This window comes from Maylandia zebra, linkage group LG9 (assembly GCF_041146795.1).
Source record: "Maylandia zebra isolate NMK-2024a linkage group LG9, Mzebra_GT3a, whole genome shotgun sequence".
Classification (NCBI taxonomy): Eukaryota; Metazoa; Chordata; class Actinopteri; order Cichliformes; family Cichlidae; genus Maylandia; species Maylandia zebra.
The window spans coordinates 32,123,102-32,148,137 of record NC_135175.1 but is presented as its reverse complement, the minus strand read 5'-3'; the positions used below and the strand labels follow the sequence as shown (position 1 = coordinate 32,148,137).

Genomic DNA, 25,036 nt, shown 5'->3' with positions numbered 1-25,036 from the left:
GAGCTGTGCACTCATGAAACTCTCGGCCTCATCCTGTTACAGTCCAGCAACCCGACCCTAACCAGCCTCGGCCGGAGGGGGCGGAGATGATGCCAGTGCGAGGAGAGCCGCTGGGGGTGGTCACTAACTGGCCTCCTTCTCTGGAGGCGGCTCTCCAACGCTGGGGAACCATCTCCCCGAAAGCCCCCTGCCTCACCAGCCTGGACACAGCAGGGAAGCCCCTCTATGTGCTCACATATGGTAACCACACACTTAGTGCTCACTCATTCATGTCCACCAGAGCTACAGTTGGATAAATGTTTTGCTAGTTCAAGAATTTAAAAATGCACAGACATGCATGCTGGTTAGGCTGAATATGATTCACACCAGGGGTGATGTACGGCCGGCCGTATGTTGCACACTCCTGATCTTTATATTTATAATTCTTAACTTGTTTCATCTGCTGCTCACTACAAACAAGAACAAGCATTACATTTGGACTCTTAACTGTATTTTCATAACTTTTCCAGCTCTTCCTGCTGATAAAAACCTCTCTCATGGCTATTCATCTTTCTTTGTCACAGCAGCTTTGTCACAGTTAAATATGTGACTTCTTCACAATGACTGAAAGGGGAGTTTAACTGGTCCGGCCTGCTTAAGATCAAAGTGGGCTGTATGTGGCCCGCAATGTAAAATGAATTTGACACCCCGGCTCTGACGCTGTCTGGAGTGGCCCTGCTGTCAGACCAGTAAATACATTTGGGGCTATTTGGCGTCTGTTCTTGTTTGGTTACGGTTAATTTGCCATTTGTCAACTTGTCAACAACTCCGGTGACACCTTAACCCCATTCGCACATACAGAGGGTGATAGACTGAAGTCTGCTGACAGAGAGAAGCTAGTGCAACCAGAAATCGGTGAAAAGGGACCTAAATGTGCCTAAATAAACTTAATATAATATTTTAATTTTATTATTTTAATCTCTGAAACAAACTGCATGAAAGTGAAGTTGTTATTAAACCACTGCTTCACTTTTTTACTAAAGAGAAGAGGAGTGTGTCATGTAGGAAAGTGGTGGAACAACACAAGATAAACCATCCACAGAAGCATCTGGTGGTTTTGTTGGCCCCTCTGTGTCCCCCTGTCTCTGGTGTCTGTGATGGTTATTTATCTTTTTGGTTACTTTGAAGGTTTCTTCACTTCCTGCTCAGTATCCCGCCCACCCTCATTAGTTTCACCTGGTCTCCTTTTCAATCACCGCCTGTTGTGTGCATATGCAGTCCCCTCTTTCCTCTTTTCTTTATGAGATCATTTGTTTGCCCTCTGTTGGTCTGCCTCTTCATGATTCCTCTTTTAAGAGTCATGTTGGGTTTTTGATTTGATTTCGTTTGATTTCTTTTGGTTTTAGCAAAAAAGGGGACAAAAAAGTTTGAACTCTTCTGTTACAGCTCTCATAGCAAAATAAATCCCCCTAAAAAAAAATATATATATATATATATAAATGAAAATCCATCAGAACAGACACATCTTAAGTACTAATTACACATGTTATAAAGCTCTTTTATTGCCTGACCTTTCTTTTCATTTTTTCATTCATTTTTTGTATTAATTAAACAACATCATGAGTCCTTTTTTCCTAATTGACACTCGGTCATCACAACATTGAGAACCTCTGATGTAGACTATAATGAGACACTCCCTGAGACTAACACACATAATGACCAGACCGGGCCATTAAAACCAGCAGCCTAATGATCCTGTGGGTCCTGCTGTGAACTGGGCTTCTCCTCGATGCTTGATCGGATTGGGATCTGGGGATTTTCTTAGGACCCGGGATCTCGACAACTTAAAGCTTTTTTTTGCTGTTTCTCAAGTCGGTCCCGACCTATTTTTCATTGTGTTTGCAGCTTCTGTAACAGTATATGACAAGGCTGCACAGGGAAATCAAATTATGCAAAAGAAGTAGCGGCATTTTTTGAATATTCTATCTTTAATAAACTCAGAGCTGAAAGTGTGCAGGAATGTACCCTCCCCCCACCATTTTTACATGATTTCCTCTTTCCTGTGCACCTGTCCACCAACTGTGCGTTAGACACTTGCTTTTAAGTATAATCCATCCATTCTCCAGACGTCAGTAGTGACCTCTCCTGACTGCTGAAAGCTCTTAAATGTCATCACTTCAGACAGTTTTTTTCCTCTCTTATCGACTGAATTGCCTCAAAATAGAAGTGCAAGAACACACAAACACAATCTCAGTCTCTCTCCCTCCCCCTCCCTCAATCGCACCCTCATATCCTGTGTCCCACTCCCTGCAGGGAAGCTGTGGTCTCGCAGCATCAAGCTTGCCTACAACATCCTCCACAAACTGGGCAGCAAGCAGGAGCCCATGGTGCGACCGGGCGATCGGGTGAGTCACACTCGCCCACCACTGCAGCTCTCACTTTTCACTTTTTTCTTTTTGTTTGTGCTCACTTCACTCCAACCCTTTGATACTTTGTTCAGCCAAGTTAGCTTTTTTTAATTTTAAATCTATTAAAACAGATAATTATATATTTGCTGGTATATTTATGATGATATGCAGTTTTTATTATTTATTTGACCAAACAATGTCTCTATAATAAAGCTCCTGTTGTATTCCCTTGAGAATGAAGGGGATACTTCACTGAGATACTGATACCACTGTAATGTCTGTAAGCAGAATATTGAGCTGCAGTCTGCAGCTTAGCACAGCGAGCAGAAGCAAATCTAACCTGACTCTGTTCAGCACAAAGAAAAAGCTTTTAAACCTGCACTTAAGGTGCTTTTGACCTCCTGTAGGTTTCTGTTCTGTTCAGAAAAATACATTTGCTGGAATAGCAGTAAAAGATTGCAAGAAGTACATCATCACATGCTTACAATTCCAGTTTGTCCGCTTTGCATATGCAGCTGATGCATATGCAAAAGAAGGGCTGTTGTTACGTTTGATAGAGAACAGAAGGGATGATTTCTTAAAGTGTTCTTAAATAAAAGGAGTATTGATCCCCAGCACTAAAGTCTATCATAGCCTCAGTTCAGCCTTCCACAGTGCGGGAAGATCAACTGATTTCAGTGCCAGGCCACGTCAGCTGAAATTCTTCTACATCTCATATTGTTCGTGGTTTTTTCAAGCAGCTGTAGACCTCCTACAGCTGCTGTGCATTTGAAAGCTCCTCCTGTTCGCACAGTTTCTGACTTAATCAGTGTCATAACTACTCTCACTGATGGCCGACTGCTCTGTGCTGCGGTCTTGGATCACCCTCCGCCCTTAACTGCTCTCAGATAGTTGAGCACACTTGATGCCAGCTCTGCCTGCCCGTCACAGTTTATACTGGGCCTCATCTCTGTTCATTCAAAAAGAGCTGCACACAGTGTTTTTGCCAGATGTAGCCACGATCACTTTTTCTTGTAATGATTATTAAACTCACGCACATGCCCAGTGTTGGTGATGTTATCCTCACCGTCACGTTTCAGTGGTGGACATAATGATCTGCTCTGGATTCATGTTGAGTGCACAAACACAAGACTGTTATCAGTCTCCTCACTCAGCTCTCAGTGAAAAGCAAATAAACACTGAGAGCTGTATATTAGTCATTCTAGCGAATTAACTTGTGCTGAGCATACAGATAAATGTGCTGGTGACTTTACATGAACTTGCGTGTTGCTTAGAAACTGACTGCAATTTTCACTCCTTGTGTTGCTTTCTGAGCCTTAGAAAATGATTTCAGTTCTCTGAACCCCAGTGCTGTCTTCTGTCCTTCCCTTCTAGGTGGCGTTGGTGTTTCCGAACAACGACCCAGTGGCCTTCATGGTGGCCTTTTACGGCTGTCTGCTGGCAGAGGTGGTCCCTGTTCCCATAGAGGTGCCCCTAAGTCGCAAGGTACTTCAGAGCACTGCAAATCAGCTGTCTTTAGCCGTGGCTGCAGCTCTCTGGTTCCTTTCCTTTAAATCTGTTGCTGAAGCTGTTTTGTGCAGGATTAGTCTCTACTGGAGGTTAGGTAATTAGATTTTTCATAAACCTGCTGTGGCCACATCTGTATTTCACCTCGCCCCCCCAGAGCTCCAGACTCCCGCTGCGTTTCATTTCAGTCGTGTTTGCACAGAGGCCTTATCCATACCTCAGACAGTTGATAAAATGTTTTGGATCTTCAGCTGCAGCCTTTTACCAGCAACAAGTATTTCTGAGGAAATAATCACGTCTAAGCAGAAAGCAAAAAAATACAGTTGACACACAAGAAACGGGCCCTCCTGCTGCGCCACCGTCACACAGGAAACACATCAGCTCAGCTACAACTGCTGATCTCTCACCTTCAGTGACCTCAGATTTCAGCAGCTTCTTTTTTGGATGCCATCCTGTATCGTAGTTGTTTCTACTTTAGTCTCACTCTGAGACAAAGCTGCTTGTCTTTGCAGCGCAGTGGCCAGCATAGGGGTTGGCATGGTTACACAGTGATGACTTGCTTAGCAGAAATGCCTTTTGCTGCATGTCGGTAGCCTCTCTTGAACCCCTTCCCCCTCCTGCATTTGTGCTGCAGGATTTTCCATAAAATTTACGTTTGGGCTGCAGCAGCAGTGCAGCAAGAGTCACTTCTAAACCAGCGCTGCATGTTCACAAGTGTAACTGCAAGTTCACTGTATACGTGCAATAACATTAAAGGGCTGTTCTGTTCTATTCTGTGCTTCAGTAGAAGTCTTTTACAAACATATAGCTCTGCATTTACTGTAGTTATGAGATATCTGAACAGCAAAAGCATCAGCTTTATTTTTTTCATCGTGTTCTGTATCATCCAATAGGATGCCGGCAGCCAACAGATTGGATTCCTGTTGGGCAGCTGTGGCGTTACTGTGGCGCTGACCAGTGATGCCTGCCATAAGGGTCTTCCCAAGAGCGCAACAGGAGAGATCCCACAGTTCAAAGGTGAGGGAAAGTCATCAATCATAGCTGAGTTGTAAAGGCGTGATGCGGGGTGGGGGGATGGGTGGCTTTGCTAAATGTGCACAACGAGAGAAGAGAAAGGGTGTTCATTCAAAGTGAGCACACTGTCACAGAAACATCTTGTCACTCTCCAGAGTTTTACTGGCTTGGAAAAAAAAAGTTCATTTGAATCAGACTGCTGAGTGGCTTTGACTAATAGTTCATCAGTAGATTTTTATTAATAATCTAGATTTACAGAGTAATTAGTAAGCTTGTGTTAGGCTGTCACTGTGTAAAACAAAGCGAGCGTATATGAAAGCAGCTGAAAAGATTGTTTTCTTTATTTTGAACTTTTCTGCACAGGTGGTTCGATTCTACCGTCGCAAGTTTTTGTGGTAATTACAATAACAAAATGCTGAGTTCTGCAGCTGTAGCTATAACCATCTCTTCACTGCAGCTCGACCATCTTAACTGCAGTTTTTGTTGAAAGAAATGAAAACTCCTTCGTGCTGAATCTCATCATATTTTTATGCTCCAAACCACATTTTACAATCTGCATGCATCTATTTTCAGTCACAAATGTGAGTGAAACTCCCTGCACTACTATCATCGCCTTCCTACACTGTGTTAGTGCCAGTAAGAATCTTCTCTTTCTTTCAGCGGCATTAAACGCTTCCATGGGTGTGAAAATACTAACTGGGAGGGAAAAAAATGCTCGTTAGTGAGGACTCTGTTAAGCTGTTTTGCTTCTGTGATTGGTGGAAGCGCTGTCACTGTCAGAGCAGCTGGCCAATTGAATTGCCCGGCATACATGAAAGGTAAAACTAAACAATGGACCAGCGAGTGCAGACGGAGGAGGTGATAAAAGGAACTTGGATAAAACATAATTTGACAAAGACTCACAGAAAGCATTTGGACCTGAGTATAAATATTCACAGAGAACCGATAAACACAATCAGGGTCAATCATACAATTACCCAGTCCAGTAATGCTACCACCGCCCACACCAGTATAAAGACAAGGGTGTAGCAGCTGAAGTGAAGCCTTGAACCCCGGGCATCCTTGTTGTTTTCTGTGGAAGTTACATTAAGCTCCATGGAGCAGGTGAGGAGGGCAGCAGGTCAGACACAGGAGTGCCACACAGCACCCAATCTTCTCCAAATACAAGATCCTGTGCAGGCTAAATGCTCCCAGTGTGGCTTTCAGCTGTGGGGAGGACTCAAAACCACCAAAGAAACCAAGATGACTTTCAAAATAAAACAGCAAATATCAGCATCGTGACAGTCATATCAGAACTCCTCTGTCTCTCTTCATTACTTATCGTACCTTTTGCTTCTCTCTCGCCCCTGCAGGTTGGCCGAAACTGCTGTGGTTTGTAACAGAGTCGAAGCACCTGTCCAAACCGCCCAGAGACTGGTTCCCCCACATCAAAGATGCAAATAATGACACTGCTTACATAGAGGTGAGGCTAATACACACACACACACGCACACACACACACACACACACACACACACACACATGCAAACACAAAGGCACAATGAAACTGTTGCCTGTGGTCCATCTCACCAACCGCTGGGTTGCTGCTTGTGCTGTTTGTTTGCACTTTGTGCTGATAGGATTAGTGTTACAGGCTTACTGCATATGTCTGCATTGACAAATATTTGTGGTAAACATGTTTGTTTCCTTTCTCTGGTGGAGAGAATAAAATCTGTAGGTGTAAAGGTATGTGTTTACATCGGCAACCTGTGCCAGACTATTTCTGTCGAGAAGCATCTGCTTCCTGCTGACAATCTCATGTCAGGTTTTGTACTCAGTAAGGAAATCAAACTTGTGTGAGCTTGAAAGGAGCTGGTAGCCAAGTTTGGATTTTCTCTCACCTTTGGTCAAAGCCAGACTGGACATACACTCAGCTGAGACTTTTTCCACACGACCTTAATTCTTCCATAGATTCAACAAAGTTCTACAAACATTCCTCACAGCTTTTAGTCCACATTGACATGACAGTGTCACACATTTGCTACAGATTTGTCAGCTGGTAAAACAATAGACAAGATGAGCAATGATGCTGAGGTAGGCTGTGGTGGTTAAATGATGCTTAGCTGGTACTGAGGGCCAAAGACCATGTCCCCCACACCATTACACTACCAGCTGCATTTTTGTGGCCAAATTTTTGTGAGCGTGTGCAAATTGTAACCTGAGTTTCCTGCTCTTAGCTGACAGGCATGGCCGCAGTGTGGCCTTCTGCCGCTGCTGTCGTCCATCTGCTTCGAGGTTCAATGTGTTGTTCATTCAGAGATGCTCGAAGCAGTCTGGCCGCACTCTTCTGACCTCTGGCATCAACAAGACATTGCCTCCCAGAGACCTGCTCACTGAATGTTTTCTCTTTTTCTCACTATTCTCTGTGAATCTCAGAGATGTTTCTGTGATCAGCAGTTTCTGAAATACACCAGCCTGACACCAACAAGCCTGCCAGCTTCAGAGTCAGCTCAGCTTGAACTGGTTACATATTAATGTTAACAAGCAGCTGAACAGGTGTACTGAGTGAACAGTCAGTTTAGTGTATAGGTGGGAGTAGCTATGCTAATTGGGGGGGGGGGGGGGGGGGGGGGGCAAGTCATCTACGAATTTTCTTTTTTCAAAGCATACTCTGCTTTATCATCTGTTTACATGTGACCATGAGTCAAAGGCTCGCCTCCTGCTGGTCACAGGAAGGAAGCCAGGTTTCATATTTTAAATGCCCACCTTTCTCTCAAGACTTCTTTTAGAAAGAATCTGATTTCTAGGCTTGGATTGAAATGGGTGTGCTATTTCTATAGTGTTTTTCTCAACATGTTTTACATTAAATAAATAATAAACGTGAGAAAACAGGTTATATATGAAACATTAATGTGACCTACTCCAGTTGCTGCATGTAGCTGCAGACATAAAAGTGGCATCAGTCTGCGTATGTAGGCCAGAAAGCGATAAAGCACACTTCCAAATATCAGCATGTGGTATTTTATATTGTTTTTAAAATGAATGTTTTTGCAATTATCTGGATTTTTACGAACTATAAACAAAGGAATAAATAATCAGCAACATTTATCTTTAGTAATAATCTATTTGCAGAGACCCACGAATGTGATTTCTTCAAAGTTGAAATGAGTTTTTGTACTGAACGACAGGTACAGCAGGGTTGAGTCTGTCACTTACAGCTTCCCTCTGCTTTGCTTTCAATGATCCATCTGTTGTTTTCCTCCCAGTATAAAACCTGTAAGGACGGCAGTGTGCTGGGAGTCACTGTGACGAGGATCGCTCTGCTCACACACTGCCAGGCTCTCACTCAGTCCTGCAGCTACACTGAGGGTAAGGACACACACACACACACACACACACACACACACACACACACACACACACACACACACATGCAGACACACTGTGCAGTCTCAGGGTTATCTATAAGTAATTTAACCCTCTTCTGTCCCATCTCTGCCTGCAGCTGAAACCATAGTGAACGTGCTGGACTTTAAAAAAGACGTGGGTCTGTGGCACGGCATCCTGACGGTAAGATCTGCCTGTAAGAGGTCATAGGTCATGACACTAATGTTGGTTTTAGCTGGGAGAAGGTCCGTCACTTTGACCTTTAGTCTTCAGACTATTCCTCTTTAATTTCCACTTTTTGTAATTGTCAAGCAAATATTTTTCACAATGGGCGTCCTAATGGAGTCTGAAAAAATCTGAAAAATGATCAGTAAGACTTTATATCAAGAGCTGGCAGTTCGTCTTGTAATCAGAAGGTTGCCGGTTCGAGCCCAACAGTCTCGGTTGTTCAATTCAATTCAATTTTATTTATATAGCACCAAATCACAACAAAAGTCGCCTCAAGGCGCTTCATAGGTACAGAGAAAAACCCAACAATCATATGACCCCCTATGAGCAAGCACTTTGGCGACAGTGGGAAGGAAAAACTCCCTTTTAACAGGAAGAAACCTCCGGCAGAACCATGCTCAGGGAGGTGCGGCCATCTGCTGCGACCGGTTGGGGTGAGAGAAGGAAGACAGGATAAAAGACATGCTGTGGAAGAGAGACAGAGGTTAATAACAGATATGATTCAATGCAGAGAGGTCTGTTAATACATAGTGAGTGAGAAAGGTGACTGGAAAGGAAAAACTCAATGCATCATGGGAATCCCCCAGCACTCTACGTCTATTGCAGCATAACTAAGGGAGGATTCAGGGTCACCTGGTCCAGCCCTAACTATATGCTTTAGCAAAAAGGAAAGTTTTAAGCCTAATCTTGAAAGTAGAGATAGTGTCTGTCTCCCGAATCCAAACTGGAAGCTGGTTCCACAGAAGAGGGGCCTGAAAACTGAAGGCTCTGCCTCCCATTCTACTTTTAAATACTCTAGGAACAACAAGTAGGCCTGCAGAGCGAGAGCGAAGTGCTCTAATAGGGTGATATGGTACTACAAGGTCATTAAGATGAGAAGGGGCCTGATTATTTAAGACCTTGTATGTGAGGAGCAGGATTTTGAATTCAATTCTGGATTTAACAGGAAGCCAATGAAGGGAAGCCAAAACAGGAGAAATATGCTCTCTCTTTCTAGTCCCTGTCAGGACTCTTGCTGCAGCATTTTGGATTAGCTGAAGGCTTTTCAGTGAGTTTTTTGGACATCCTGATAATAATGAATTGCAGTCGTCCAGCCTGGAAGTAATAAATGCATGAACTAGTTTTTCAGCGTCTCTCTGAGACAGGATATTTCTAATTTGGAGGCCAAGGTAATGCCATCCAGAGTAAGAATCTGGTTAGATAACATATTTCTAAGCTTTTCAGGGCCGAGTACAATAACCTCAGTTTTATCTGAATTAAGAAGCAGAAAGTTAGCGGCCATCCAGGTCTTTATGTCTTTAAGACATTCCTGCAGTTTAACTAATTGGTGTGTGTTATCTGGCTTCATGGACAGATAGAGCTGGGTGTCATCTGCATAGCAGTGAAAATGTATGCTATGTCTTCTAATGATGCTGCCTAAGGGAAGCATGTATAATGTAAACAGAATTGGTCCTAGCACTGAACCCTGTGGAACACCATAATTAACCTCAGTGTGTGAAGAGGACTCTCCATTTACATGCACAAACTGGAGTCTATTAGATAGATATGATACAATCCACTGCAGTGCAGTACCTGTAATACCTATAGCATGTTCTAATCGCTCTAATAGGATATTATGGTCGACAGTATCGAACGCAGCACTAAGGTCTAGCAGGACAAGCACAGAGATGAGTCCACTGTCAGAGGCCATAAGAAGATCATTTGTAACCTTCACTAAAGCTGTTTCTGTGCTGTGATGAGCTCTGAAACCTGACTGAAACTCTTCAAATAAACCATTCCTCTGCAGATGATCTGTTAGCTGTTTGACAACTACTCTTTCAAGGATTTTTGATATGAAAGGAAGGTTGGAGATTGGCCTATAATTAGCTAAGACACCTTTTTGAGTAAAGTTGTGTCCTTGGGCAAGACGCTCCACCCGTTGCCTACTGGTGGTGGTCAGAGGGCTCGGGGGCGCCAGTGTTCGGCATCCTCGCCTCTGTCAGTGCGCCTAGGGTGGCTGTGGCTACAATGTAGCTGCCATCACCAGTGTGTGAATGACTGAATGTAGTGTAAAGCGCTTTGGGGTCCATAGGGACTCAGTAAAGCACTTTACAAATACAGGTCATTTACCATTACCATATTTAACATGATTATAAACATGGTTGTTATTATGAGATATTTGTGTGAATGGGTGGATGACTGAGTGCGTAAAGCGCTTTGGGGTCCTTTGGGACTAGTAAAGCGCTATATAAATACAGACCATTTACCATTTTAAGTATATTAACGAGCCTTTAAGTATAAGTTAACCAGCTTATAGCATCATTAAACGTCCTTTCCTTCTTGTGTAGAATAAACACATATTTGATGAAGCATTGATCAGCGCTTTGGCATCCACCCTGTCCAAAGCAAAAACAGTGCCTTTGCAAGATGAATAAATCTCTCAGTATGAAAATAACAAGCGTTTTCATTGCTCTGACATCTGGAAGAAGAACTATATTTCAGGGTTGATTAAATACATAAATGATAATTGTGTTTTTAATTTTAATTTTTACACTTTATTAAGTCAAGTCAGTATTTTTAAAATTCACAATTAATATATAAAGTGCTACACAGAAAACAAGAAAAACAATCAATAAAATAAATAATTACAAGATAAATAAAAGCAAAATTATGATCCACGTAAAAACAATTCAGAAGAATAAACTGGGAACAAAGAAGGATGGAAAATTAAAAGTAAGTAATAGGATTCACAGAAAGACAAGTCCATTACATTGATGTATTGAACTTGCGGAGCTCTTTAGCTGTGCTGAACGACGGGTTATGGAAGAAAAAGGCCAATGACGTGTAGCCGGACATCAGTGACCCTCTGCATTTGTGCAAAAGATCATCAAAGACGACTTTTAACACTTGGTTTTACGACACCGCCCCCTGGTGTCAGTACGCAGGTTAAACGTGTAGAGGCTGGTCTGCTGAGCTCTGTGTAGCATCTGAGTGCTGTAAGTGTTTCCTGCAGCAGCTTGGGCTCAATTCTGCCTCAAGCTTTACTCTGGCAGTCACCCGTCTCTCACACTCTGCCTCTTCTGTTCCCAGTTGCTTCCCAAAAGCAAAAGGATCTCCTTCAGCTGCCGATGAACTCCACTGTCCTTGTTCTGTTCTGCTAAAGTCCAAACTAGTGTTTCCGTCCAAGCAGGTGGACTTGGGTTTAGTCCAACAGTGGGACAGGATCCTTTATCTGCGGGGAAGCGCCTGAATTATATTAATGACCTGCACATTAACAACCTGGCCAGTGAGCTGGTTAGTAAAGAAAACCAAAGAGTGAAGGGGCCAGAGCAAGATGATTAGCAGTGAATGGACTTTCAAAATAAGAGCAAGAGAACCAGCCTAAATTGGGTGCAGAGGGTTTTTCTTGCAGACAGATTTGAAAAATGTAAAAATACTAAAATGAATCACTCGGCTGGGACTGATGTAGCTGGCGAGCTGCCCGAGTGAGGTCTTTGTGTGGGAAACACTGAAGCGTCTCATAAGGGATTATACCTGTCTTACCTAATGCACAGATATCTTCGTAGCTTACCTGGTTGACTTCACCTCAGGCTTTCAGCCCACGCTCCCCAGCCTCCTGCCCATTTATCATTTATGATCAAATAATACATAAAAAACCAGAAGAGTTTTATTCCAAAGATATTAACATGAAGCCTCACCTCAATGTCTTTTTCTGTGTGTGTGTGCAGAGTGTGATGAACATGATGCACGTGATCAGCGTGCCCTACTCGCTGATGAAGGTCAACCCTCTGTCGTGGATCCAGAAAGTCTGCCAGTACAAAGGTCAGGCACACATACTGACACACACACACACACACACACCTGTCACTCATCTTAGTCAAGTCCCTCCATTCACCTGCCTGTCAAATAGATTAAATGCTAATTTCACTCTTTTTCTCTGTACGCGCATCTCCTCCTGCAGCCAAGGTGGCCTGTGTGAAGTCCAGAGACATGCACTGGGCTCTGGTGGCCCACAAAGACCAGAAGGACATCAACCTGAGCTCGCTGCGCATGCTGCTGGTGGCCGACGGATCAAACCCCTGTAAGGTCGCGCTCAGCCTTCACAGCCGAGCTCTTTCACTAACGGGGGAGTTTAGCGAGGTGTATTCCAGATAGAGAATGTCAGGGAAATGAGAAAAAAGAAAACTCTCGGGATTTCAGGAAACTGGGTCACTTTACAGGAATAGAGCAGGATGTGTCCGACTGCGCATACTTGGTACATGAAAAGGTTTTCAGCCTAACATGAGACAAAAATACAACAGCTTGGAACCAGGAAGTGATGTTTTCACCATCCAGACTGATGGTTTGTATCTTTAAGTTCAGTAACTGTTTAACTGGTTTAGCAGTGACCACAGAAAACTGGTTTTTCTGCATTAAGCTGCAGTGACTTGAAACTTGCATCATGTTGCATCATGTTTGGCACGAGGCAGGATTTTCAGGTCATAACATTTATTCTGAGCAGGTGCTGTCTCATGGTGCCTTCAGGTGTGCTCTGACATTAGAGGATCAGCCCCAGGATATCTGGATCTGGTTGGTGATATTTATTTGAAAAAATCAAAAGAGTTTCTCCCAAAGTTTCTCATTTCAGTGTGATAAGCATTTATGAGACATGAAATTCAAACTTTTCTATCTCTGATGAAACCTTCCTGAAATTCCCCACAAATAATGTAGAAATTTGGAGACAAAACAAATCAAAGGAGAGGTGAAGCAGCGAGAGACACAAGTGTGTCGGTACACCTTTAATCTTAGCATATCATAAACACTCAGAAATCACACAGGTTTGTCTGTCAGTGACAAACATTTTCATTTGTAGTCAAGCACACAGATGGATGCACGATAACCACTGTGGACTGTTGAAAGCAGTAGTGATAGTTGAAGGGAAATGTTATGTTAACGACACAAAAAGGTGTTGATTTGTTTTTTCAGTTTATCTCTCTTCACAGTTATGAATACACACTTCATTTTTACCATTCATTTACCAAATAGATGCAAAACACACAGCTTTCTGGCAACATTACTGACTTTTAAATGCTCTGACATGGTGACACATGTTAGCCTGAGTGCGCTGGGATGAACTCATATTCCTGCCCTAAATAATTATTTCAGCTGATCCCTGCATACAGCTGCCCTCCAATGAGAAAATAAGAAACCCAAAAACAAAATATGAAACCAGCCGTGCGCTGTTACCTGTGCTAATAAAATAGAAAGAAATGTCCAGCACCTGCCCAGAGACGTGGTCATAAAAAGGTGACTGGCCTGGAACATTTTAAAACTTCAGTACAAAAGGTCTTTTGAGTGTTTTTTAATCACATTCAGGGATCTGGTACATGTGATTAAAAGCCTTTCACATGACAGCTCTTTCAATTCTGCACGTGTCAGGAGTTTGTGGGAAAAGTGGCTCGACACCTGAACTGAAGCTGTCCTGACTCAGTTATTGTTTCTGTCTGTCAGGGTCCATCTCGTCCTGCGACGCCTTCCTCAACGTCTTTCAGACCAAAGGGCTGAGAACTGAAGTCATCTGTCCCTGCGCCAGCTCCCCCGAGGCCCTGACGGTGGCCATCAGGAGGTACGTAAACACAACCTCCACGTCACAGATTATGCAGAGATGTGCAGCAGTCTCACATGCATGCAGCCAAGTTTCATAGATTCACCTGAAGAAATGGGAATAAATGATGTGTTTAGGCAGCTAGTAGCAAAGTGCCTAAAGATTCAATTTAAAATTGCTATTTGTCTTTGATGTGTAGATACAACACTGGTTCATCATTTGAGGCGTCTGTTTTATGCTAGAACAATCCAAAGGTCGGTGTTTAGTGGAAAGAGAATGATGGGGCAGGAGGACTGCGACGAGAATGAGTGAAACAGCAGCTGCTGTCTAAAGAAACACGTGGAAGCTAAATTGAAATACACGAGCGGTTTGCACAGTAGTGTGCTGTACTGCAGTGTGGCGGTCTGTCAGTTTGGACAGATGCGAGCTGTGTCAGAGGATCACCTGTGTGTGTGTGTCGGGTTGTGTGTTCAGGCCGGTGGAGGACAGCAGCCAGCCTCCAGGTCGGGGCGTCCTGTCCATGCAGGGCCTGAGTTACGGCGTCGTCAGGGTCGACACGGAGGAGCGGCTGTCGGTGCTCACTGTTCAGGATGTGGGGACCGTCACACCCGGAGGTACATCGTTGTGTGTGTGTGTGTGTGTGTGTGTGTGTGTGTGTGTGTGTGTGTGTGTGTGTGTGTGTGTGTGTGTGTGTTTTGTAAGAGGAAGTGTGGTTGAGCTGGTGTAACTGAGATTTATATCAGGAAAATTACAAATACAGACCTTTAGTGTCACAAATGTTGAATTTTAATCGTGGAAGCAAGAAGTCGGAGGTGGGATACGTTTAAACAGCAGTATAATGTATCTTGGAGAAGACAAGGGTTTTAAACAGTTTCCTAAAATGATTGCGAGCTTCACATATGCCTGACTTGGGTTTAGGGAATTTGTGTTTCTACAAAATAAAAGCGGGGATTGTAATCGAAATGTGCAATTCAAGCAAAAATGTGACTGAATATTGACGTAAGGAGCCAGCAAACTTTTCAAACTTTTTTCTCCTTTCTAGTTTTCCATCTATTGTAATTGAAGTTCATTAAATCGTAAAATTAGTTTAAGACCCAGCTTCTCTTTTTCATCAGTGTCCGGTCTTTAACCCCTTTCTCTCTCCCTGCTCATGAACGAGCGAGTTAAGCGTTGTTCTGCTGTACATTATGGAAACTCAGGAGAGTTTTCAGTACGGCTGCAGAGCCTGTAATCTGTTCTAATGAGCCGAGTTTTCCCCTCCAGGGTGAAGCCCACACATAGTTTAACAAGGTAACACAGAACATTGAAAAGCATTTAGGGCCAAACATCATCCGTTCAGGTCTTAATGAAGAATCCACAGACACCAGTGGCATTATTTGTTTGTCCCGTTTTACAGCAGATGGATTAGAGTAAAAATCTTCTCACTGATTAGTTTTAGTGCAGATTAGTCTGCAATTAGAGTCGTGAATAAAAATGCAATCCACAGTTAAATGTGCTCATTGAGCTGCAAACTAAAAGATTTTAATGTTGATAATAAGCAGTTGCACTCAATAATAAAACTGTTTCATCTCATGGGTTAAAAGTAAATGAGTCGTCATTTTGGAGCTTTTCTTTAGTATTATGGGAATTTGATCACCTCTTACTGTGCTGCTTCACTCAGTTAGGAACCTTCCCAAGATAAAACTGATGCTCCAAAATAAAAGTTGGTCCTTTCCAGTCGGTCTGAGTGAGCACACAGGCAGCAACAGCCTCTGTGAAGTCGCTCTGCCCAGCGTTCACCACAGAGATTATACGTGCAGCACCACAAAGGAAACTAAACTAAGGAGCAAAATCTGTTTCCTTCAGCTTCTGTGGAATCTTGCATGCATTTCTCTTTGTAATGACTGAAATAAGAAGATGCTGAAGCACGGGGTAAAAAGTGTTTGCTGAGTCACTTCAAACTGATCTAGATGCAGCATTTTATAGTTGTGCTGTGTAACGTGATACTTATCGCTGTCCGCACAGCCAATCCTAGAATCAGAAAGCTCATGAGAGTGTGTCACAGGTACTGCTGTAGCTCCCTGGACTGAGCAGGCGACCAGTCTGCTGTAGGGCTAATGTAGAGGCTTGGCTTTGAACCCAGCCCAAGGCCATTTACTCTGTGCATTGCTGCTGGTGTTTCTCCAGCTTTCCTGCTCTCTCTCCACTAACATATTACAATTAAATCTAAGAAGCCCAAAATATTTCTTTAAAAAGGGACTACATTGTCACCAGTTCAGTTTTACACGGGTAACCTGGTTTTGCTGTGACACAGACGGGAGGGGACGTCATCTCGGGTTGGAACAACCTACTTTAAGCTCAGAGTTTAGCTTTGAGAAATGAGAGTCTCATAAACAGGTGCGTTTGGAGTGAATAATGTTCCTCCTCATGCCATAAATAACTTCTTTTTAAAACAAGCAGAGACATTTCAGGAGTGTTAACCGTGTGTGTGTCTCGTCCTCCCAGGCCTGGTGTGTGTAGTAAAGCCGGAAGGCGTGCCCCAGCTTTGTCAGACCGATGAGATCGGCGAGCTCTGCGTTTGCTCCATCGCCACCGGGACATCGTACTACGGCCTTACGGGCATGACCAAGAACACCTTTGAGGTGAGGCGAAGTGAAGACATGAACCCAAACACTAAAAGCCAAAATAAAAAAACACTGTAATGCTGTAATGTCCTCTGCAGGTTTACCCGGTGAGCTCCAGCGGGGGGTTGATCAGTGAGTACGCCTTCGTGCGGACTGGCCTGCTGGGCTTCATTGGCCCCGGCGGCCTCGTCTTCATCACAGGCAAGATGGACGGGCTCATCATGGTGAGCGGGCGGAGGCACAATGCCGATGACATCGTTGCCACTGCACTCGCAGTGGAGCCAATGAAATTCGTCTACAGGGGCAGGTGAGTGTGAAGTGGGTGGGGTTTGAGGGTCACAATAGACTGTATATAAAAGATGAACGTAGGTCCATCCCTCGCTTGTTGTTTCAAAACAACAAGATGGCCACAGTGCACACGCTCAGCTTCACAATTCAAACAGAAGGTGTCTTAGTGGCCATCTTTTACCTCCAGTCTGTGGTCGTCGCCATGAGTCATCATAACTCTCCATTAACTGGAACGGCTCCTGACAGAGATCAGAGGTTTCCAGCAGTTTGTGACCTTTCAGTTCTGCCACCAAAAGATGTTTTATGTGTATATAAAATGTTAATGACAGACAGTTCTGATTAATAACAGCAAATTTGGTTTTGGAAAAGAAACAAACCTGAAAACAGTTTAGCTCAATTTAGCTCCAGGTTTTAAAATGTTAAAACACAAAGACTAAAGTTTGCTGGACTTGAAAATGTAATATTGCAGTCACACATTTCTCAAATGTCACATGACTCGACCGCCAGCGAATCGGTTTTTATTTTATTATCTTTTTTATCATCGTTCCTATCGACAGAAGCTGAAAACCAGCGAGATGTCCGACATCGGTACGTTGGCTGATAAATGCTGATACGCTGATAAATGAGCAATGCCATCGCTCATAATAAATCTAATAAAGTAGAGCAATAGTGGATGAATCCAGAAACAGTAATAGAGTGAAGTTTAATTGTGTCCACGGCCACCGAGCAGGAAATTCATCTTTTACCTGACAGCCTCTGATGACGCTTCCCGGAGCTATTTAAAGTTTCTACTCAGGGAGGAAGCAGCTGCAGAAACAGTCTCAGGAAACATGAAGAAGAAAGGCTGAAAGTCCATCAGGTTTCATTATACCAGCATCCATGTTTGCCTTTAGTTTCTGCTTTTGGGCTTCATTACAGGAAAAACGAAGACGACAGAGAAGAAGAAAATATGTAAAGAGAGGAAATATGCAGTGAAACAAGGAAAGGAAGCAAAGGATTGAATAAGGATGCAGGAAATAAGGTGACAAGGGTAGAAAAGGTGATATGCAAAAAAGAAGGAGGAAATCAAGAAAAGGACATGTAGTGAAACAGGGAAGTAAGAAGGAGTCATGGAAACAATATTTAGACATTTAGAAATAAAGGAAATAAGGAAACAAAGATGTTTAAAAGTATATAAATAAGGATGAAATGAAGGAAATGAGGAAAAGGAAAAATAAGGAAAAAGCAAAGGGATGAAATGAAAAAACAAACCAAGGGAATGGAAACAAGCACAAGGAACAGAATGAGCAAATAAGGGTGATAAGGAAGCTAGTTATAAGGGCAGAAAGAAGGACACATGAAAAGCCAAGGAGAAATGAAACAGACGAAGGAAGGAAGGGAAATAAAGAAGAGCGACGAGGAGGAAGAGGTTATGAAACAAGGAAAGCAAATGAAGAAGGATCCATGGAAAAAAATGAAATTGACAAACAAAGGCGATAAGGAAAGAACGAAGACTTGGGAACCCACCTTCATTAAACTGTCCATCTGCAGCGACCTCTCAGAGTTTCTCAGTGACCACTGCTGCGCTCCTCGCAGTGTGACATCACACACTCGCAGTGTGAAAAAACTAAAGGAAACACATTTTTCACGTCTGGACACCAATCTAGATAATCCATCATAAGCTGTACTTTATTTATCCTTTGTGAAATAACTGTGTCACAAACAACAGGAACCGACCAGTCAGCCAATAAATAACAGAATGGAAAAAATAGATGATAAAACTCGTCAGAATAGCTTAATAAAATAAAACTGCTCTACTAGAAAGAGCTCAATAAATAGAACAAAATAAAAGACAAAGAAAGCAGCTTGATGGGTAAATCAAGCTGAATAGAATTAACACAGTGGAATAAAACATTATTCATGTAATAGAAAACAAACAGGTTGGTGTTGCTGTCTGTGCAGGATAGCTGTGTTCTCTGTGACGGTGCTGAGAGATGAGAGGATCGTGGTGGTGGCCGAGCAGAGACCGGACTCCACGGAGGAGGACAGCTTCCAGTGGATGAGCCGCGTACTGCAGGTGCTTTCCCTGCACGTTCAAATGTGATGCAATGCAGCCTTATTGCATTTAGATCAAGTCTTATTTGAAATGTCGTTTTCTTGCGGTTATGTTGGACACTGTGTAGGACACTTGGATCGTGTACTGTGTTTGGTGTGTCTTACTCCACTTAGATATGTGTGTATTGTGTTAGACTACTCTCAGCAAAGCGAGTTACCCCATGGGGACGTTAAATCCCATCTGCAGTCTGACCAAACTCCCTCATGACTCTCAGGCCATAGACAGCATCCACGGGGTGGGCGTCTTCTGTCTGGCTCTGGTGCCGGCCAACACCCTTCCCAAGACTCCTCTGGGCGGCATCCACCTGTCGGAGATCAAGCAGCTGTACCTGGAGGGGGGGCTTCACCCCTGCAATGTCCTGATGTGCCCCCACACCTGTGTCACCAACCTGCCCAAACCGCGGCAGAAACAGCCAGGTGGGTGAGGGTCTGCTCAGGGTCTTTAGGTGGTAACCTTGTGGGTAGTTGTAGTTGTTGATGTGCTGATTGTGTCTGTGTGTGGCAGAGATCGGTCCCGCCTCTGTGATGGTGGGAAATCTGGTGTCAGGGAAGAGAATCGCTCAGGCCAGCGGCAGAGACCTGGGACAGACTGATGATAACGACCAGGTGAGGCAAACAGCTGCGTAACAAAGTCTCAGCTCAAGAAATAACATCACAACTCCGTTTAAACCAAGCTCTGCCCAAAAAAAGGTAACTTTATGTTGAAAAGCCGAGAGATCAGAAGATCATTGAGTAAGCGACAAGTTGACTGACAGGAAGAGTAATCTGCTACACTTCTGATAAACTATTAATAATTCAGTCAAGCAAAATCATCAAATCTCTTTGACTCCATCGTCTAGAACATTTTTCATCTCTTCTATGTTTGACATCAAACAGAATATTTTGTATGAAAAGTCGTGTCAAGACTTCACCTTCACTTATGACTCAGTAAACTCTGATGGAAGTTGTTCAGTCCTCCATAAATATTTGCCAAACTAATCGTCTGCATAGTCGAATAACCACAAACACACAGACACTTGGACTCGTGCACGCTTTGTCAGGTACACACAGCTTCTGGGCTGGAGCCTCTTTTGTCTTCACAGATGCTTCATGCTTACATTAAACAAGGTGCTGCAATCCTGCTGGATCAGCAAAGATCAGAAGATGGGTACACTGCCCATGTCATAATAGCATGAGCGTGGTCAGCAACAATACTCTGGTAGGCTGTGATGTTTAACTGATACTCAGTTGATACTAAGAGTCCCAAAGTGTGCAAAGAAAATATCCCCCACAACATTACACCAAACCAAACAAGCCAGGATGGATGCCTTTGTGTTTTTGTACCAGATTCATCAGACTCAGACCGGAAACATTTGTCCAGTCTTCTGTTGCCACTTTTGGTGACTGAGTATGAGCTGCAGGGGCACCCAGTGTGGTCCTTTGTTGCTGCAGCTCATTTTCAGAGATGCTCTTCTGCAGACATTGGCTGTGACGATGGGTTATCTGAGTTAGTGTTGCCTTCCTGTCAGCTGCAAGGCAACATGGCATTTTCACAAAGAAACCTGCCACTCACTGGATATTCTCTCTCTTTCGGCTCATTCTCTCTAAACCCAAGAGAGGGATGTGGAAAAATCCCAGCAGATCAGCTGCTTCTGAAATACTCAGATAAGACACTTAAAAACCTTTCTTCCTCCGTGATGCTCAGTTTGAACTTCAGCAGGTCGTCGTTTTTGTGACTCCTCTATACTCTGTATCCTCCCTCTCATGGGTGAATACGGTGGTACGAGGTTTTGGAAGCTGATAAAAACACATTTTAAAAAATCTATTATACAGTACTTTTAGGTAATTAAAATGTTGCTTAAAGTTTTAATCTTGCTGAAACAAGAAGTTGCTCCTCTTTACTTTAATAGAAATATTTTGATGTCTTGTTTTTAGGAAATCTGCTGAAATGTTAATGAGCAGCTACAGAACTGGGAGAAGTTGCAAATTTGACATTTTATGAAAACAACACATCTAGAAAAAACTGTTTTTATGAAAAGGACAAATTGATTTATGAACATAAACTGACAATTAACTTTCTGAACAGGCCGCCTACTTTTTCAACTGCCTGATGGAGCCAGATTTTCAGCATCATTCAAGTCAGTCAGTCTGCATCATTTAACTGCCTGTAAATATAATCTTTAGAGGCAGTTTTTTGTTTTTTTCACCTGCTTTGAAATTTCACCGCCTGTGATATTGATTAAACTGCTTTAATGTGCCGGACAGAAGGCAGAGACTCAGCAGTAAAAAGCAGTAAGTGGTGAGTAAGCACACGTTGACATGGAGTTCCTCGATGCTAAAAACTTTTTGTACATGCGCTGCACTCCCTCTGTGCTATCAGCTCTGTTTCACTTCAATGTCTCTTGTCTGCTTTGCAGTTTTATCTCAAAATGCTGATGTTGCAATAATTGAAATGATGGGAGAAATGTATCATTTTATTCTCCTTGTAAACGTGTTTGATGCACCTCTGCTGTTTTTTGAATTACATCAGCAACTTGAACTATTTACAGAAATCAGATCACACACACACGCGCACACACACACACACACACACACACACACACACACACACACACACACAGATTAAGCTGTCAAAGTGTGTGTAAAACAAGTGTTTATTTCTGTTTTGCAGTTTCTGTTCCTGTCCGAGGTTTTGCAGTGGCGAGCTCAGACCACACCGGACCACATCCTCTACACCCTGCTCAGCTCTCGGGTACCAGCACACTCGCGCACAACTGACCACCGTAAAAAATTGTACATTTTGAACCGTATAACCTGCTGCTGGTGAACTGTAGGTGAAAGATCTGTAGATCAGTCATCACGTCTCTGTGATGTTAAGATGCTGAATGCAAGGAGAATAAAAGTGGATTATAATCGATACCAAAACGGATCTTTATCCATGGAATCAGTGGCTTAAAATCAGGAATTTCAGGCTTCATTATCATGGTTAATTTAAGTAAATAAATAAAAACAGGTTAACGATGATTATGAGCTAATTCAAGCAAGTAGAAAACTGAACAATAACAAGATGAACTGCAGTTTTTGTCCTTTGAGTGTGGCAGGTTGCTTCTTGATGGCTCACACCGTTCCCCCCTCTCACCTCCCGCAGGGGGCAGTGTCCAGCTCTCTCACCTGTCTGCAGCTGCATAAGAGGGCGGAGCGAGTGGCAGCTCTGCTGATGGAGAGAGGCGGTCTGCAGGAAGGAGATCATGTCGCTCTGGTGTACCCGCCAGGTGAGAGACGATGCAGATGTTCAATGTACTTTTCAGGTGACAGCACCTGGACACTGCAAGCATCGTTCACACCTGTGTGTCTGCTTCTTCTGCAGGTATAGACCTGATCGCAGCCTTTTACGGCTGCCTGTACGCCGGCTGTGTTCCCATCACAGTGCGACCGCCTCACCCTCAGAACATCTCCACCACCCTGCCCACTGTTAAGATGATTGTCGAGGTGAGACTCTTAATTTGTCTGTTAAACCGATGCGGTTTCTCTTTCAGTCAGACCTCCAAGGTTCAAGCTCTCGCTCCCAGCTAATTCCAGACTCGTATGGCTCTGGCTGACTTCTGATCTCCTCTGGGGAAAAAGGGGAGCTTAATTTCTTCTTCTGTCTTTCTCTTTCTAATTGTGCAGGTGAGTCACTCGGCGTGTGTGATGACCACCGCCGTCATCTGTAAGCTGCTGCGCTCCAAAGAGGCCATGGCCACGGTGGACATCAGGAACTGGCCCCCAGTGCTGGACACCGGTACAGCGTTTCATTCATATCCGCACTGGGAAATCACGCTACTTTAATTTAACATAAATGCAGGTCGTGCACAGCCGCCTCACAATGCAGTCTGAGTAGTTCTGGTTGCAGATATAAACCTAAAGAATGCACATTAAATGAAATCCTCTGCTGTGATGAAACCTGCCTTTACAGCTCCATCACTCTGTGATTTATCAGAAAATAAAAACTCGCTGTAGCTGCAAGTCTGTTATCAGTTTATTGAATTGATGCGTGTGGAAGTGTCTTTTCCACACCCCTCAGTCCATATCGCCGCTAGTGTTTGGTCTGCTGTCAGCACGGGTCTGAATCGAATTAACTGAATTACAATTTTGGCTTCCAATTATTATTAAAACAAAAATAATTCTGTTTCTTTATGTGCGTGTTATAAATCACAGACACTCTTTCCCTTTGTTTTTGCCCTTCAAGAAAAATCTCCAAATCGCTCTACTGAGTTCAGCTGAGCCAAGATGACTAAAAGCAAAGAATAAGATCTAGATCACCCTTTAAATAGAACAACTGGAACACTTAATGTTTTCTTCAGTGAACCCACTAAAGAAATTGGTTATCTGCACCTGCTGTGGTTTTGGGATCACTTAGGGTTCACTTTCATGTGACAGTTGGCCGCCTGTTTCAGCTCCCTGTCCTTCGTCCTGTGGTTGCCATCCAAATCTCCGGCTGCTTAAACTCACCCCAGAGAACCAAACCTTTCACAGCCTGCAGTCTGGAGGTGCAACTGCCTATTAATGAGTGCACAGACCGGACAGGCTTCATCTAGGCAGGTCAAAATTTCAAGACAGGTGCGGACCAGATTAAATGTGAGAGCCTTGAGTTTAGTGCACGCTGTAGAGATTTTCTTACCAGCAACAAATCTCCAGCTAGTCAGAAACTGGTCAGATGAGAACATGTGAACTGTGCATGGATGATCATTTAAATATGAAGTTTGTAGGTTTGTGAAAAATATCAGAGGGACCAACATATTCCCTGTGACTGCAAAACAGAGATACATATTCAGATGAATATTCAGATACATGCTCTTCTCACACACATACACCCGGTGGGTGAGTGCCACTGATTATAAAGGAATATCTCACCCAGTGTAACGCCGATACTCAGTGATGTAGGACAGGGATCTATCAGGCTGCAGTTGCACACACAGAGCTTGTTAGCACTGTTCGTTGTTGGTTCTGTCTTCCCTTGGGATTTGTTAACAGTGAGAGAAACACAGAGTATCACCATGCTTGTGCTTTAAAGCGGTCTCTTCTTATATGGAAAGTGAGACATCAGTCATGTTGCTGTGATTCTGCTGCAGCAGAGTATTTGAGGCCCTTTTCTCTCTGGGTTCAGCTGGAGGTCAGTGTTTGAAATGAGACTGTGCTCTTGAGTGCAATGAAATAAATATATATGTGTGTGTGTTTGTGTGTGTGTGTGTGCATGCTGCAGATGACCTGCCAAAGAAGAAGCCTCCAGCTCTCTATAAGCCCGCCAACCCAGACGGCCTGGCCTATCTGGACTTCAGCGTGTCGACGACCGGCATGCTGGCCGGAGTTCAGGTCAGCTCAGCCCTAATCCTCACCAAACCACTGCCGCCTGGTCCCACTCCCCTCCTCTTCCTCCTCCTCCAGTCATTACTTTTCTTATTCCAGAGGGAAATTCAGCCATCAGAGCAGCAGCAAAATGAGTAAACAGAAAGCAGAATGAAAGCACATTTGGCTCACAGTTGAAGGGCTTAGTCCAAACACACAAACCGCTTCTTCCAACTAAGATGTCGCTCGCTTTTCAAAGATTCATTTACCGGGGGGAAAAATGTGAAATGTTTTACTTTAAATTTAAATTCATTGTGAACCTTCCTATCTTGCTCCTTGTTTGTCTTTTTGTGTGTTTCGTGTGTCTCTCTCCCTCCCCTCTCGTCTCCTCTCTGCTCCAGATGTCCCATAATGCAGTTGCAGCCTTCTGTCGGTCAGTGAAGCTGCAGTGTGAGCTGTACCCGTCCAGAGAAGTTGCCATCTGTCTGGATCCCTACTGCGGCCTCGGCTTCGTCCTCTGGTGTCTCTGCAGGTTGGTGCAGCTCCTAAATGCATCTCCACCCACTTACAAACCATTAAATATGCATTTTACACTCTTTGAGGATCCTCCAGTCATTTCATTTTGCACTTCTTTACATTAAAGAATGGATGGTCCAAATCAAAGCAGCACAGATATGAGCTTG

At 43.5% G+C, this 25,036-nt stretch overlaps 1 protein-coding gene across 2 annotated transcripts in view; it reads left to right on the top strand.

Annotated features, from left to right (window-relative positions):
• Positions 1 to 25,036, top strand: part of LOC101471184 (disco-interacting protein 2 homolog C) — a 74,788-nt gene that overhangs the window by 33,415 nt on the left and 16,337 nt on the right. For both annotated transcript variants that reach the window (XM_014411899.3, XM_014411898.3), the window contains 22 exons: positions 43 to 240; positions 2,293 to 2,384; positions 3,762 to 3,872; positions 4,787 to 4,910; positions 6,260 to 6,369; positions 8,153 to 8,255; positions 8,392 to 8,456; positions 12,209 to 12,302; positions 12,442 to 12,561; positions 13,971 to 14,085; positions 14,539 to 14,678; positions 16,549 to 16,685; positions 16,766 to 16,974; positions 18,897 to 19,011; positions 19,265 to 19,466; positions 19,555 to 19,655; positions 21,700 to 21,780; positions 22,177 to 22,300; positions 22,396 to 22,517; positions 22,698 to 22,809; positions 24,271 to 24,380; positions 24,755 to 24,885. In XM_014411899.3, the coding sequence (XP_014267385.1) occupies positions 43 to 240; positions 2,293 to 2,384; positions 3,762 to 3,872; positions 4,787 to 4,910; positions 6,260 to 6,369; positions 8,153 to 8,255; positions 8,392 to 8,456; positions 12,209 to 12,302; positions 12,442 to 12,561; positions 13,971 to 14,085; positions 14,539 to 14,678; positions 16,549 to 16,685; positions 16,766 to 16,974; positions 18,897 to 19,011; positions 19,265 to 19,466; positions 19,555 to 19,655; positions 21,700 to 21,780; positions 22,177 to 22,300; positions 22,396 to 22,517; positions 22,698 to 22,809; positions 24,271 to 24,380; positions 24,755 to 24,885 (2,716 nt within the window). The remainder of the gene's footprint in view (positions 1 to 42; positions 241 to 2,292; positions 2,385 to 3,761; positions 3,873 to 4,786; positions 4,911 to 6,259; positions 6,370 to 8,152; positions 8,256 to 8,391; positions 8,457 to 12,208; positions 12,303 to 12,441; positions 12,562 to 13,970; positions 14,086 to 14,538; positions 14,679 to 16,548; positions 16,686 to 16,765; positions 16,975 to 18,896; positions 19,012 to 19,264; positions 19,467 to 19,554; positions 19,656 to 21,699; positions 21,781 to 22,176; positions 22,301 to 22,395; positions 22,518 to 22,697; positions 22,810 to 24,270; positions 24,381 to 24,754; positions 24,886 to 25,036) is intronic.